The sequence below is a fragment of the Amphibalanus amphitrite genome, unplaced genomic scaffold, assembly GCF_019059575.1.
Source record: "Amphibalanus amphitrite isolate SeventyFive unplaced genomic scaffold, NRLGWU_Aamphi_draft 000448F_arrow, whole genome shotgun sequence".
Taxonomy (NCBI): Eukaryota; Metazoa; Arthropoda; class Thecostraca; order Balanomorpha; family Balanidae; genus Amphibalanus; species Amphibalanus amphitrite.
The window spans coordinates 55,061-70,659 of NW_024881942.1; the positions used below are offsets into that span (position 1 = coordinate 55,061).

Genomic DNA, 15,599 nt, shown 5'->3' on the forward strand with positions numbered 1-15,599 from the left:
GTCACGGATAAACGTGATGTGACACGCTTGTTTATGGCCAGATGGTCGCTCGCGATCCAGTTGTGTTCGCCTGTATGGCAGCCCGGCCCAGCACGGACACGAGCGCGGAGCTGTAAAGGGACCCGATCCTGCAGCCTGTCCGTCGTTAACTTTAGGACGCTCAGGACGGCAGCTGAGGCACGGTGTTTGGTTAATTCGCACGCGCGAGGCGCCCAGTTTGTGTTATTTTATCGAGACGCTTATGTTGCCCAGTTTATATAGTTAGTTCACTGGAGCATCTTTGAACATCCGACATCAGTATGCAATAAGCAATGTGCATGAGATCTGGGTAGAAAAAGCCGACGATTGCCGCTTTGGCTTGTCTGACTTCATAGGTGGTCTCTGCGAGTGGCCATCGACGCTAAATTCTGCGCTATTTCCAGAGCTAATTTTCCAAATTAATTAAATGCTAGAACCAACGATACATTCACGGCTCAATATCTTCCGACTGGACTGTGAGCACTGAGCAGCTTTCCCCAATCACGCCGCATTAGCCACCTTAACCCGCGCCCCACTGGGGGGGGGGCTATTCATAGCCCCCCCTCCCGTTTTTCTGCAATAACTTCCAAACCACTTGACATATCGACGCCAAACTTTCAGTACCTTCGGCTGCATCAATTTGACACCTTGTGTCAAAATTTGAACTTCGTAGCTACCATAGGTCGGCCGGAAATGACGTCAGAGTGACGTCATGTTCGGCCGATTTCGACACAAAACATTGAACCACGGCAATCGCTCCCAAGAGCTCAGTTTTTGAGCTAGATCCAATTTCTTTGCATGAAAGCACTCAGAATTGACTGCGCTATCAAACTGCTATCTCGGATTTTCAAAATTTTGAAAATTTTGATTTAAAAAAGTAATAGGTATTCAAAATTTATGTTTTTATATTTTTTTCAAAATGTTTTTGACTTTTCGAAAAAAAACGGAATATATGTGACAGAACGCATGCTTACCTATGACTCTCGCTAGCAAGTTTTAGCTAAATATCTTCAAAAATGGCCAAGTTATGCGCATTATTGCAAAAAATCACAATTATTAATTTTTAAAATCAATTTTTCAGTACGAATTTGACATCGTACACCAATATAAATAGCACCATCGTGTTCCTGAGCTCAAACTGCATCCAATAGACACCTTTTTTGTTGAATTTTAACTTCAAAATTTGACCTTTTTTGACCTGAAAGTGACCTGACCTAAGCTAAATTCGACTCAAAATGACCTCAAATGACACAAACGACATCAAATTCGAAATCTATGGCCTAAATGGACCGTAAAACATGTGTCACGTGACCGACGCGTGATATACTATTTCCGTGACATGTGATGACCTGACCCTGACCTGAAAATCAAAGTACAAGTTTGGTACCCTCAAGGTATCTAGAGCATCTGTTCACGAGTGTGTAAACCAAAAATGAGCCCGGTCTGCCCGATTCAAAATTTATATTTTTTCCAAAATGTTTTTGACTTTTCGAAAAAACCGGAATATATGTGACCGAACGCATGCTTATGACTCTCGCTAGCAAGTTTTAGCTAAATATCTTCAAAAATGGCCAAGTTATACGCATTATTGCAAAAAATCACAATTATTAATTTTTCAAATCAATTTTTTCAGTACGAATTTGACATCGTACACCAATATAAATAGCACCATCGTGTTCCTGAGCTCAAACTGCATCCAATAGACACATTTTTTGTTGAAAAATTTAAACTTCAAAATTTGACCTTTTTTGACCTGAAAGTGACCTGACCTAAGCTAAATTCGACTCAAAATGACCTCGAATGACACAAACGACATCAAATTCGAAATCTATGGCCTAAATGGACCATAAAACATGTGTCACGTGACCGACGCATGATATAATATTTCCGTGACCTGTGATGACCTGACCCTGACCTGAAAATCAAAGTACAAGTTTGGTACCCTCAAGGTATCTAGAGCATCTCTTCACGAGTGTGTAAACCAAAAATGAGCCCGATCTGACTTGTAAGACGGCGGCCAGAGCCCAAAATGTGAACAAGCCGAAATGCTAATAATTTTTACTTTGACCTGACCTGTGACGTCATCGGTGACCTCGAGGTCAATGAAATTAGGTTTCGCTCGACAGTTTTTCCGGGGCTATCAGACGCCGTTTGAATTTTGACGATCGGCCTAGTAGTTTCGGAGTTAGGAGGGGGGCTATGGAGAGCCCCCCCCCCCCCCCAGTAGGGCGTGTTATACGCAGACCCCAGTGGGGCGCGGGTTAACGTCACAAAAGGAACATGAGGTGGTGCTTTGGCACCGGTAGTACCCCTATTACCGGTGAACAGAGAGCCTATGCGACGGTAACTCAATATACCCACCCGTCCGTCACAAGCACATCAGTTCTTGGAAGGACCGCACGCGCAGCCTGAGTCTCCCTGGGGATGTCTTCCTGGAAAAAGAAAACGTTGTTATGGTTCGTGTTCCTCATAAGTGGTAGGGCTAATAGGTATCATGAGGATGCCGTCGGTAATTTGCTCATTCGACCACGTTCATTGACTGGCGATAGACACCAGAACACGATCCTTACCAAGTCCTCCTTTTAGCAATGCAGAACTCGCGTGGCCCATCACCTCCATGAAAACCTCGAGTCGTTTCGCTCCTGTTGCGCTCGTGTCATTGTAATTCTGACGGACTGACGCACGATCTGCCACAGAGCCGATTGTTGCCATGAATTCCCGGCCGTTGTGATCGGAGCCGTATGACACAGGCTCACTTTACGACATTGGCTTCCATAACGTGTCGCCGGCGAAATGGGAGAGATCGGGAAAAGTCGACAGCTTCAGCCGGGTCCGCGGTTCGAAAGCCGGCCCGCTCGTGGCCAAGTTGACACGTCGGTCGTCGCACTGGTGTACAGAGGAGCCGAGGGAGCGCTCGACGAAATCGACACTGCCAGCCGGGTCGTCGGCGGCGACGAAGCCCCCTGACGGGTCCCCCCCCCCCCACGGGTCACGGGAGCGAGGCGACGTAGGACGATCCGCCAAAGACGGCCGTGTGGGCAGGATAAAGTCCTGTGCATTGATGCAAGGCTTCCGATGACGCAAGATGCGCTCAGCTTTTCATGGAAGCGTATCTGTTGTAAGGCGTCTAGCTATACGTGTTGAATTAGATTTGGAGCCGTGTGCGGTTGATGACGTTAGATGCATCATGGGCTGATGAAAGCAGCCATAATCTGCTGTCTATGCGCTGATGAGGGATTTCTGCCACTGTGAATGTATTTTTAAGCGTCGTGAGAAGCATCACGTGTTGGGCGGTTATAGCTATATAAGTGTGGAATCCAGGGCTTGAATACCATGTCAGACGGCGTATCATATTACGGTTTCCTAGAAACTCTGTCCATCATCATAATTCATGAGCACTGCGCAACGTGATTATTTAGAAACAAAAATGACAAACTGTGCTGACTAGTAGATACATACATTCAGTTTATTTACAAACACATCGTGCACATGGGGCAGCTCAATGTCTCGGCGCCAACATCGGTTATCACAGTTTGCACATCTATCAGTCCCCGGCCGGCCCGCGCAGAGTCGGTCACACTGAGTTGGACTGCCTGCCCGATGGCCCGTGGCCGCCAGAGGTCTTTGGCACGGGCACGGGTGCCCCAGGAACTCACGCACACGCGAGACGGCGACATCGAACAAAGATACCATATAAACACTGCACTGTAGCTACACATACACAGCGATTTCGGGCGACATGGTCCGCCCAGCATACACAACAGTATCCGGCTTGTACTGGTCAAATACGGGGCAGATAGAGGTAATCTGCAGACAATAGCGGGAGATTGTTTTCCTTTGCCCGCTGCCGCGCACAACACTGCGGCGCGCCGGTTCACGGTCATTGCACGTTACGATATAGAAGCTCGATTGGTCCGGTCGAACAGTAAACGAACCTGGGGAGTAAACCCAGTCACAATAAAGGCGGTCCATACCATCAGCAATATCCTCACCACTTTGAGGAACGGCCATTTACTGCTCTCTCGAAGCCATCACCGTCACTATTCCATAATTCCCACTCTAGTGGGAGGTGCGGGTCCGATCACTCCAAAAGGTCCTTCTTTCTTAGATGCTGCCTCAGCCGTTTTCAGTCCTCCTCGCGCTCTCCTGTGACACCTCTGTTGACGGGTGAGAGACACGTTCGAGGTCCACGCGGACCTTTTAGTTCGGCTCCCTCTGAGTTCAGAGATGCTGACTCTCCACACAGACGCACTCAGTTTCTAATTGATCGCTCGCCGATCGACCACCGCGCCCGGTCGGGTGACTGGTGAGAGCGTGTGTCCGAAGAGACCGGATAAAGACGGTACAGAACGACGCTGCAGACTTGATACTTTTGCGGAAGAGCGGAGATCTTTGCGTTTGTTCAGCCAACTGTTCGGAAATGAACTCCGCAATGCCATCACGGATAAATCAGGGAGCTGAAACACATTTTTTGAACCGCGCACTAGGTTCTTCACCAAGTCAAGTGCTCGGATAATGCCTCTCGGGGCCGCGCACAGCTTGCCACAAGCTCTTAGAATACAGCGAGCTGAGCCCCTTCTGGACGCACTGAAGAGGCAATAAATACGCGTATGCTCGCCGCGTGACACGCAGGCTCTCTGTTCCGATCGGTCCGCGGAAGGGCGCTGTGTCAAGAGTGCTCGAACGGCTGGAGTTCCTCCGGAAGTGGGTCTATTGTTTGAACTCCTGGAGAGCCGGTGGTGGGTGGTGGTGCTCTCGGGTCTCTGTTTCAGAACTGAGTCGAGAGGCGCGCTTCGGCCATATTGATGACCGTCTCCTGGCTGGCGGAGCAGGACGTTCGGCTCATAAAGGTCTCCATGTCCGAGGAGTCCTGGAACGGAACAGGTACCGGTCAGGTCAGCCACAGCCCTCAGGACACGGGTATCGTATCGCGAGGTTAAAACGGGTGACACCACAACTAAAAATTAATCTAACTAAATCCGGTATTATTTTTTAGGTAGGCTTCATATACCTAAGGGTAAAATGCTCAAGGAACTTAAATCGCTACATCGTAATCGTAAGCTGAAAGTCTTAAAGAGGCAAATCTAATTAGATGACCTCCTCCTTATGCTTACTTGGCCATACCGCCATGCTCGCTTTATATTTTCTGTATGATGTATCGCTATGAGAATTTAGAAAGCATATAAGGAACGCTGTATCAAATAAAATTTTATCTTATATAATTTAATACATATAATGTAGATATAAAAGCACAATACAGACAAGAAATACGGTGCAACGATTTCATTGAGAAAAAAGAAGCGCAATCATAAATATTTTGCATAAAATGTTAACTTGCTGCGATCTTGCATGAGTAAGAAGTAAGATCAAGCAGTAAGTCTCATCGCCCGGAAGGCGCACATACGCATTCAAGAGATGCACACACACAAACATACGCACACCACGCATTCCACTCAGAAAACAGCTCACTCATCGCCCGCTGACCGCTCATGAGATCTGTAGTGGGCATGAGAAACAGCTCATCCATCCCCATCTCACATTCATCACACTCAGACCACACGTCATGCAAATGAAACCCGTTACATTCCGGCCACCACGCAGTTTTGAGCGGGGCGTGAGGGCGCTCTACTCTACCTCCTAGCATGCTGGTGGCAGGCATCACTTATACCGAGCTCTCCCGGTGCTCCAGGTGGGGCAGAAACGGCGAGATTTCGTCGTGCGCCGGCATGGCCGGCAGCGCGCCGGGTTGGCCGCAGTTGGCCAGTTTCTGCGTCAGGCATGGCACAGATGTGTACTGCGCGTCTCCCCGTAGTTGCTGTAATGTTCGTATCAGCGAGTCAGTGGCAGCGAATAGTGTTAAAACGGACCGTTTCTCAGAGCATGGGACAGGCGTGGCGTAACGACCGTTCGGCGCAGCCGTCCGTGGCTTATGCGGCCGCGGGCTGCGCACTCGACGCAGTAGAGCGTTCAATGTTTATACCCAAAAGTGTCCATCTACCTCATCGTTTAGGTGATATCTCATGCGCCTCGGACACCTCAAGATCATTACCAGTGAAATTATCACCACGGTCAGCTCGAAACGTGCATGTCTGGTCAGCATAAACACCAATTTCACGGACACGCGCGGCGGAGCCTGCTGTGTGAAGACTTCACTCTCACAGCTCTCCTCAGAGCTTACCATTCTAATTTCACCACCCTTCTTACCACTTATCTCACAGTTCTACTCACCATATCATCTGGAGGCCGGCGAGTGTACTGCGGCTGGCTCTTTAGGCTGCCGAGGGTGCTGCACGGAGAGTGATAACCGCTGGAGTATCCACGAGACTGCGAGCGCAGCGTGCGAGGCGTCGGGTTACTAAGACGCTCGATCATGTGCTTCTCCTCGGGATCCATGAACTCTGAAAATAGCACACGGTCGTTGTCAGGTTAAATGGGCCCACAGGGATGCCGTTTAGTGTGTGTAGAACGCTTATTGCTGCCATTAAGAGTAACTTATGTTCGCAGTGAATTTGGTTTTAATCTAGTGGACTTCGAATGTAGATGAAAAGAACACAAAATAACTGTTCAAACGTGCCTCATTCTCGATGTCTAGGAGATTGCATTTTTTTCATTTTCTTTAAAGCATTTCATTTGCCGCGGGCCATTAGCCCGGCTCGTCTGGCCCACTGTAATTCCAGCGTGCGATTTCCGGCCGCGACCTCTCTCACCCAACTCAGGTTTCTCGGCCAGACAATTTCAGGAGCCGGCCACTCTGGGTCGCTCTGCATGCACGGGACTTCACGGCGCCGGAGGCTTTTCGGCCGGTCGGGTGGCTCCGCGCGCCGCACAATGGACCCAATCCCGTAAATCATGTCACAAAGTCGTAGAGCGCTCGCGGACGAGCGGCCCGAAATGCCGAGATCACGTCACGACCTCCGGATGGCGGCACGAGACTCGACCGATCGACGGAGCTGAGGATCTTGTTCTCCCCTCCCCCTCCGATTCTCCCGTGCCCGTGAACTCACCAGTAGGGACGATGTCGGGATTTTGCTGTTTCTCCTTGAGATCCAAACTCTGTGAGCCGCTCAGGCCGGTGTTGAGTTGAGTTACCGACGGGCAACTCTTCTGGAAAGATAGGGTATTTGTGAGCCACGTGGTGGAGCGATAGGGCTTCTTCCAAGACGCTGGACTCAGTAGGCTGAAGCATGATGAGCTGATGATAAGCCACTCAGGATGGGTGTCGGATATTTTGATCGCAAATTGCATTACACATCAGAGAAGGCAGAAGCTTTCAACAAAATCAGGCTTCTGGCTTTTCTCTATACCTATACCTATTGCATTTATAAACTCATAACCTGATTGTCGGACTTCACACTCTGATCTGGGAGCCTGATTCAGGGGCGTAGGCAGGGGGGGGCCACTGGGCCATGGCCCCCCCCTTGGGCGCCGAAGGCGCCCTTTGCGATTGGAGGGCGCCGAAGGCGCCCTCCAATCGCAAATGCAATTGTGATATAATCGAATCGAAAAACAATCGCGACTGGAGGGCGCCCTCCAATCGCGAATGTGTTTACAGGGAAAATACGGATGGAGGGCGCCCTCGGAGGACGCCCATTCCAAATACGCCCTCCAAATACGGTTGGAGGGCTCCCTCGGGCGCCCTCCAACCACATTTGTAGGCTGTAGCTCTCTAAGCGTAACGGTGGTCGCCTATGTAAGCCGCTGTCCCGTAAATAAGCGCCCTCTCACCCGAAGGCGCCCTCCTGTAGGTCGCCACCCTGCTACATATTGCCGCCCTTCTGCTGATCGGCGTCCTCATAATTATTGGCGCTCTCCTACCTATTGCGCCCTCATGTGAAATTTTCAAGGCCGCCTTTCTCCTTTTTGGCACCCTATTGTTCAGTGCCGCCCTCCTACCTATTGGTTCCCTAGTCCTTCCTGTTGAATGTTAATCGGGGCCCTTCTCTTATTGGCGCCCTCGTGTTGATCGCCGCCCTCCTAACCACTGGCACCCTCCTGTTGATCACCGCCCTCCTATCCACTGGTACCTTCCTGTTGACCAGCGCCCTCCGCACAGACGCCCTCCTGTTCGTGTCATCCTCTTGAGCAAAGGCGCCCTCCTCACCATTGCCACCCCCATTTTAATCGTCACCCTTCCACTCATTAACGACTTCCAGTTGATGACCGCCCTCCCACCTATTGGCGACCTCTTGTTGATCGCCACCCTCCTATTGGTGCTCTCCTGTTCCTCGCCACCCTCTTACCTGGTGGCGCCCTCCTGTTGATTGTTGATCGGGGCCCTCCTACCTATTGGTGCCCTCCTGTTGATCGCTGCCCTTCTATCCATTGGCGCCCTCCTGCTGCTCGCCAACTTCCTACCTATCGGTGCCCTACTATCGAAACTCGGGATGTTGATCGGGGCTCTCCTACCTATTAGCGCCCTCCTGTGGATCGCAGCCCTTCTACCTATTGGCAACATCCGTTGATCGCTGCCCTCTTATCATTTATTTACTCCTTTGGCATGTTTTTCAACTTAGTCGTTCTATTGCACATAGTTGATGTCTTGCCTGTGAAAACTGCCACAAATGAACGTGCATTCAGCACAATGAATGAAGTACCTATACCTACCAAAACTATCTACGCTCTACGATGCATAAAACACGTCTTTGGTCTTAACGGATTGATCCTACTTTACGTGCATCATGGCATCTATATGGATTACGATTAAGTATTGTCAACAGGTTCGGCCGCAACAGCAGGCATCTGAAGTTTCGGTGATTGAAACTGGTTATGTGGGTACACTGTATGCATCTGTGAGAAGGCTATGAAGGCTGGTCTGAGGTAATTTGGATGATGTTTACGCATCTCGCGCTCCGGTATCAATCCGATACGGTGATCTGGTGCGTAGATATGCCACCGCCAATAAACTTTTATACATCGACACCCATGAGCCAAGCTTTCTATACAGTTTGTGTGGCAGCGGCCCGACCAAACCTTTGGTATTTTTTACACCTTCAAATTTGGTAAAAGAGCGAGAGGAGCTTTGAACGGTGATCGTATAAAAGGCGTGCCTAAAAAGCGGAGGAAAAGGTTGTTTTCAAAAATTTCGCGCGCCTTCGGCGCAGCATTTCAAGAACACTTGACCTTTTGTGACCTGGAGTATAAAGAATACACACGATGCAAAATCAATGCAGCACGACCTATACGAGGTTACGCAAAAAAAAAAAAACTGGTGGCATGGTAAAAAACGCCTCCCAACCCCCTCCCCCTCCACCCCGCTGAGCGATTTTTTATCTCGCGACCGTATGGCGCCCTCCTTGGGTGAGGTGGCGCCCTCCAAACCCTTGGCCCCCCCCTTCGCGATTTTCTAAATACGCCGCTGGCCTGATTGTCGGAGCGCAAACCATCAGTAAAACAATACCTGCGTCCTACAGCATGCGCAACTCTCACAGGACTTTGTAATGCTCATGCTCTTGCAAACGTTCATGGATTTCAACTCTAGCGAGCAAGTTGATATAACGTTAACTTAGGCTGAAAATAGCCAACAGCTGCTCTTTTTTGGTCACCACGACCGTTTTCTATCCCCCACGAATTTAATGACACAGCTTCCACCAATCCACCATACCATGACCTGGGACAAACGAGCTCATCTCCCCCATTCTCCCAATCCGGTGACTATTACTCCAGCGCCCACGGCGGCTGCGGTCCCGCTCTGATGGCTCTCCGGAGACCCCAGCTCGGTGACCAATTTCGCACGGGGCCACGAAAGGGAGCTTCGTCAGCGGGCAGAAGGCGCACCTCCCAAACGAGGCCCCGGGGATGGGGAGGGGCGCGCGCCGACAGCAGAATCACGTTAGCTGATGAGGGCGGGCAGCGGTGGGGGTGAGGGGCAGTGCGGGGGGTGGGTCCATTCCGGCCGCAGTTGGGGGCTGGCCTAATTTACCCGGCTCCATGGGGAACGGCCGTACCGGGCCAGGCCGGCGCGGTGGTGTGCCAGCGAGAGACAATGGTGCAGAATGAACAGACACAGTGTGCTATGTGGCATACTTCCGTATACATATTTCCGTTTGTTTGCCTGCTATACATATTCTAGATCTCGTGACTGCAACGATCATATTGCCCCGTCGTAAATTCTCAGCTCATGCCTCAGCCGATTAAAGGATGAGCAAGACGGCATGTCCCAATGTTCACGAAAGCTTACTTTAACAGCCTGCTGTGCTCTAACCCGACCGCCTGTCTCTTCTGAATGTAGTGCACTCGCCGTCATCGTCATCCGTCACTCTCATCCTCACCTTTCGCCGGGAGCCGGTGCACGTGCGGATGACGACCACGATGACGATGGCACTGAGTACGAGCACACCGACGATGCCGATCAGGATGCCCAGGATGGGCGTCATCCGGAACCCGGACGGCTCCTCCGGGTCCGCTGAAACGGAGCGGAGGGCACAGGGTCAGAAAAATTGTAAAAGAATCAGAAATCAGAATGCTGTTTTGGAGGAGGTTAACTGAGGAATCTGATTTGCACTTGAATCCTTCGCATGTCGGAATACGGACCTCTCGCAGTTTATATGAACGAGCTGACCTCCTTGATTGGGTTTTTCGCATGTGTTTTCGGACCTTGAATCCTTTGGAGCTAAGCTCGGCTTCTTCGGATAAAAGCTCGGATTCGTTAGCTGTGTTGAAGGCGGCCGAGCTCATAGACTGAATTATTTTATTGGTTTACTCCTTGTCTGGTGATCGACGTCTTAGTATCGGCTATTTTGACGTGAATCACCACATCATTTACCACTGAAACCGATTGTGCTGCAATTGACAGCTCCCGATTGATTTAATGAACATACAGAAGTCACGCTATCGTCATCGCACCAGCAACAAACGGTTTAACGATGTCCATAACAAACCACCGCACGTATTGCACTGTTGGTGCCTGCACGTCTGGCGAGTGAATACCGATACCATCGTACGTATTATTCATCGTAACTAGTTCGTGATAGCTATTACTGGCAGTAATGGGTACTGCAGGTGTTGGCCGATGCTGAGCCATCACAGCGCCGTAAATGATGGCTCATGACTCCCATCTGGTTGGCGTTCGCAGACGATACGATGGGCAAAACATCCTGGTTCGGCAGCCAGTGCGGCGCCAACAGTAACACCTCTGACCCGGCTCTGAGAGTCTTGACGGGCCGGACCGGCTCTGACCCAGCCCTGAGAGTTTTAACAGGCCGGGCCGGCTCGGCCGACACCTCTGACCCAGCCCTGAAAGTCCTGATGGGCCGGTCGGTCCGCCCGAGCGGTCTCTTGGTGATCAACCCTCCCTTCGCTCTCCGCCCCCGCTCTCTGTGCCTTGGAACCCATCTCGGGACACCCCAGGTCCGACTCATACCTGTGTCGGGAGCAGTGATGCCCTGCGCCACTTCCTCCGGTGTCTGAGCGTAGGAGATGTACCGGTCCGAGCGGCCCTTGGCGTTAGACGCGAACACGGTAAGGCGGTACCGAGAGCCCGGCTTCAGTCCCGTCAGAGAGAAACTGAAACAAACAGCCCCCGTCAGAGACACGCGGAAATATAAAACGCCTTCAGCGAGGGGCGAGAAGTCAGTGGAAGTCGATTGATGCGTTGCGCACAGTCTGCCGTTGAAAAAATTGAAATGAGGTATAGCGTCGCGGAGAAGTGAAACGTAAGGCTTTTCCCGTCCTTCAGGAATCGTTGTGGCACCACGACGCATTGTTAGGGGGGGGGGGGATATACATTTCTGTGGAGACCTTACTTTGAATGATGAAAGACTAAGATTATTCTGTCAAACGATCGCACATTTTATCTTTCCTGAATTGTATGGCTGTAAGATGTAGGCATTGTGAGTGTAACCGTAACAAGACCTAATTATTTAGGCAATTATCGGTCACTCAATCAGTCTGACAATCAGGCTACTCCGAAGAGCTAACAGACAACAATAACGAGCCGGGCAATGAAGTGTGGACTAAGGTATGCTAAACATTTGTTTGTCTCCCCATATCTCACATATCTTGTATTCCCGGGTAAATAACAAGCGTTTCACTCGTACAAGCCATGTGTCGCTGAAAACGATGAAATAAAGACGCCATTAATCACCCCTGATTGCAGCCCCAGCGCGCCTCGTTATAGAGACAAAAGGCGTATGTCTGTTATGCATACCACAATAGCCACCTAACAAGCTACTGTTTGCGGGTGTTACACGGTAATTCTGCGCTGCCCACGCATTCCCAGACAAGGGAAGGGTGTATGAAGCTAGGAGAACACTAGGCGACACCGCCAGTCTATTCAGCTTCAGACAACGGCATGTGTGCCATTAATCTCGCCTTTGTAGTTGAAGCACACCGACACGCCATTATGGTCACTTAATCACTGCGTGGGCAACGTGGTTAAATGCCTTCTCAGATGTCAATGAACCAAGTACCTAGTCATGTTAACCAATAAATGAAAACAAGTGATAGATAGTGGACTCAGACCATCACCACAGTCTTGAGTCTGCCATGGAGCGACGCTCTATCCAATAACAACAACAGGAGCAGCAACAGCAGCAGCAGCAGCAACAACAACATAACCACATCCATACCTGGGCCGGTCGGAGTCGCTGACGCCGGTGACTCGCTCCTCCGTGACGGCATCCTGTACCTCCAGTGAGAAGGCCTGCCGCAGACCGCCGTCTTTGCCGGGCGCACAGTGGACCTGCAGGCTCTGAGAGGTGCTGTTCACCACCGAACAGTTGCTCAGACCCTCCGGACGCTCTGTGGGGAGAGGGGAGCGCAGGGAGGTTAGGGGAGGGTTGAGATGGGTTAGTGAGAACGGAGGAGATAGGTCAGGGACAGAGCTTTGAAGACGCAGTTCACTGTTCAGTGTTCGATGAGACAAGAGACAAGAGAAGTAGGCAAGTGAGCTTCGTAAAGACTGAAAAGCGACTCAAAATAAAAATGATCGTTACGTAGCAATGCTCAAATAGGAAGAAGTGTTAACATATCACAGCGAACAGCTCACCCTAGATATTTCACCATGTATGTATGTAAATGATAAAATAATTTAACAAGGAGGTGATGTAAATGTCGATGCAATAATTCCCATATTGTAGATGTTAATGTGCGAGATAGGTCAGATCGATTGTCGAACAACTCAGAACAATAACAAATGGCACTCCATTAACACATTGCACTGTTTTGTAGCACATTCACCTTGAATTAAACCATTTAGAGTTAGCGGCGCCAGCGTAACTCTGAATTCTCAACGGCACACGAATTTCACATATGCATAATGCGCACTTTGTTTGCGAATAATGGCGAGCACTCAGGACTAGGTCACGCATTCGCTCTTTCGATTGGAGTCTGCAGGTCGGGCCCCCGGTCGGCGGGTGAGGTCCATTTGTTTGGCCACTCGCCCGAGCGTGACAGCAGCGGTCACAGGGCGTGCCATCTGCGGGTACCGACCGGACTTCAATTAGAGCCCGGCCAGCTCCCCAGAGAAAGCAGCCAACCGCATTTCTCGGCTGAAAACTGCGCAGGAAAACGTACCCGGCGACCGCCATTACTGGGGAGAAGGGGTGATTGCATGCAATGCCATCGAAATGGAATTCTCATTGCTAGTTACGGTGTTTTGATCTCATGGTACAAGAAAGAATGAAATTTGGGAACTCTGATTCTGAAAAATTGATTGCATTAATAACTGCGGGATTGAACAGTCAGATCTACGGACTCGACCTCCATGACCCGCCGGTATTGCTGTCTTGTGGGCTATGACTCTGAACTAAGGTGGCCTTGGCGAGGTATATGTGACCTCTTTGACCTAGAACGTGACTGAACTACCTATACTTGACCTTTCTTACCACCTTATGCCTGAAACAGACTCTTTCCGCAGTCAGTAAATCGCATGCGAGAGCCTATTCAAATACATGGAAGCACGCTCGCATCAATCGCACGCACCTCCCGGATGCGATTGATGAATGATGCGGGAAGAATTATAATGTATTTGAGTAGGCTCTCGCATGCGATTTCCTGAACGCTGAAAGAGTCTGTTTCAGCCTTTACAGGTATGACCCAGATCTGCGGTTATGACCTCTGATCTGCGAGTGTGACCTCGCAGGTCGCAGGTCAACCTAGGATGTGACCCCTCTGACATCCAATGTGACCTCCCTGACCTGCGTATGTAACCTCTCTGACCTCTGTGACCTATTCGAGCTGCTTGACCACTCTGACCTCCGTGACCTCTCTGACATGTGATGTGATCTTCCTGACCTGCGTAAGTGACTTCTTTGATCTCTCTGACCCCTCTGAGCTGCATGACGACCTAACCTCTGGTTGCGACATCTCTGACCTCCGTGACCTCTCTGACCCCCATGACCTCTCTGACCTGCCGGTGTGATGTTGAAGACGCAGGGCCGACTCTGCATGGCCAGGTCGTTCTCCGCCCAGCACAGCAGCTGCCCGTAGTCCAGCCGCGTTCGAGGTGTGTAGCGACATACACTCCAGTGGCCGTCACTTGACCAGCTCGACTCCGGGATGTCAATCATGCTACCTGAGAGGGAAGAAAGGTCGTCAGAGGATGAATGTCATGGGTGGGTCGGAGTCTAACGGGAAACGGGCTGATATCCCGTCTTACGTAGGTGAGATGGGATGGGTCAGTGTGTGAAGGGGCAGGTCTTCGAGAGCAGGTAGGGGTTAGGTTGACCTTGAAGGGGGTTGTAAGGGGATCGTGGGTAGTCTGTTGTCACACCGGGTCTGCTGATGCAGATTGGCATCAAAAGGGCTGGGCTGGCCATCGTAAAAGGGCAGGGTTTTTGTCATTCATCTTGATAATAAGAAAATAGCGCTCTAGTTACTGCAGACATCTGAGCTAACTAACTACAACATAAAACAGCAGTGAAAGTGGGCGAGGTCTGTCCGCAGTCCGCACCGCGTCAGCTCCATAATAAACCCCAGCCCCCCTCTCTCCTCCCCGACCAATTCATTCCCCTCGTCTAGAGGCCGCCTCTAATTGCAATACACGAACTGGCTCATGTCCAATGGCCCATCTAGCAAATTACAGGGCCGGGAATTATCCGGGACCGACGGGTCGATCCCGCCTGGATCCCGCGTCCTTCGGCGGGCTGACTCATTCTTCTTCTGATCTGTCGCCCCATTCTGCCGGCTCTATCTCCACTCTCTTTGAGCGACCTTTCTCAAAACACTCGGCGGAGCGGAACGGGACGAGCGGAGAGGTCCAATAAAGACAGTGCCCCGACGGACCGAACCCACCTGTTGAGGTGTTGAACGCCCAAACGAACCGAAACGGGGCCGGTTCTGACGTCACACGACACGTGATATTGACCGTCTCGCCGCGGGAGACCGGGTAATGAGTCACGTGGTCCGGCTGACAGGCAGGGGCATCTGAGGGAGAGAAGTCACGTGGGGTTAGCTCATGTGCAATACAGTGCATTAGGGCTTTTTGATCGGACATGTATTGAGCGATGTGGCGGAGACGATTGTTGATTGCATTCTGCAATCGATAAATGACAACATTGGCTACATGTAAGAACAAATTTATGAGAACTGCACAGATCAGTACGTCTCAAGACGACCAGCTGATGACATTTATGATAAATGGA

General features: G+C 50.7%; 1 protein-coding gene across 2 annotated transcripts in view; it reads right to left on the reverse strand.

Moving 5' to 3' along the window:
* Positions 1-3,463: 3,463 nt before the first annotated feature.
* The window catches only part of LOC122391665 (nephrin-like), a 56,869-nt gene continuing 44,733 nt past the window's right edge, over positions 3,464-15,599 (reverse strand). The window contains exons 12-20 of one of the 2 annotated variants that reach the window (XM_043385798.1): positions 15,250-15,381; positions 14,366-14,530; positions 12,585-12,756; positions 11,378-11,520; positions 10,287-10,420; positions 7,023-7,122; positions 6,247-6,416; positions 5,687-5,833; positions 3,464-4,888 (exon numbers count right to left, since the gene is read on the reverse strand). In XM_043385798.1, coding sequence (XP_043241733.1) covers positions 4,787-4,888; positions 5,687-5,833; positions 6,247-6,416; positions 7,023-7,122; positions 10,287-10,420; positions 11,378-11,520; positions 12,585-12,756; positions 14,366-14,530; positions 15,250-15,381 — 1,265 coding nt within the window. In that variant the 3' untranslated portion in view covers positions 3,464-4,786. Of the gene's footprint in view, positions 4,889-5,652; positions 5,834-6,246; positions 6,417-7,022; positions 7,123-10,286; positions 10,421-11,377; positions 11,521-12,584; positions 12,757-14,365; positions 14,531-15,249; positions 15,382-15,599 lie in introns of both variants that reach the window. The other variant, XM_043385799.1, reaches the window with a different exon arrangement.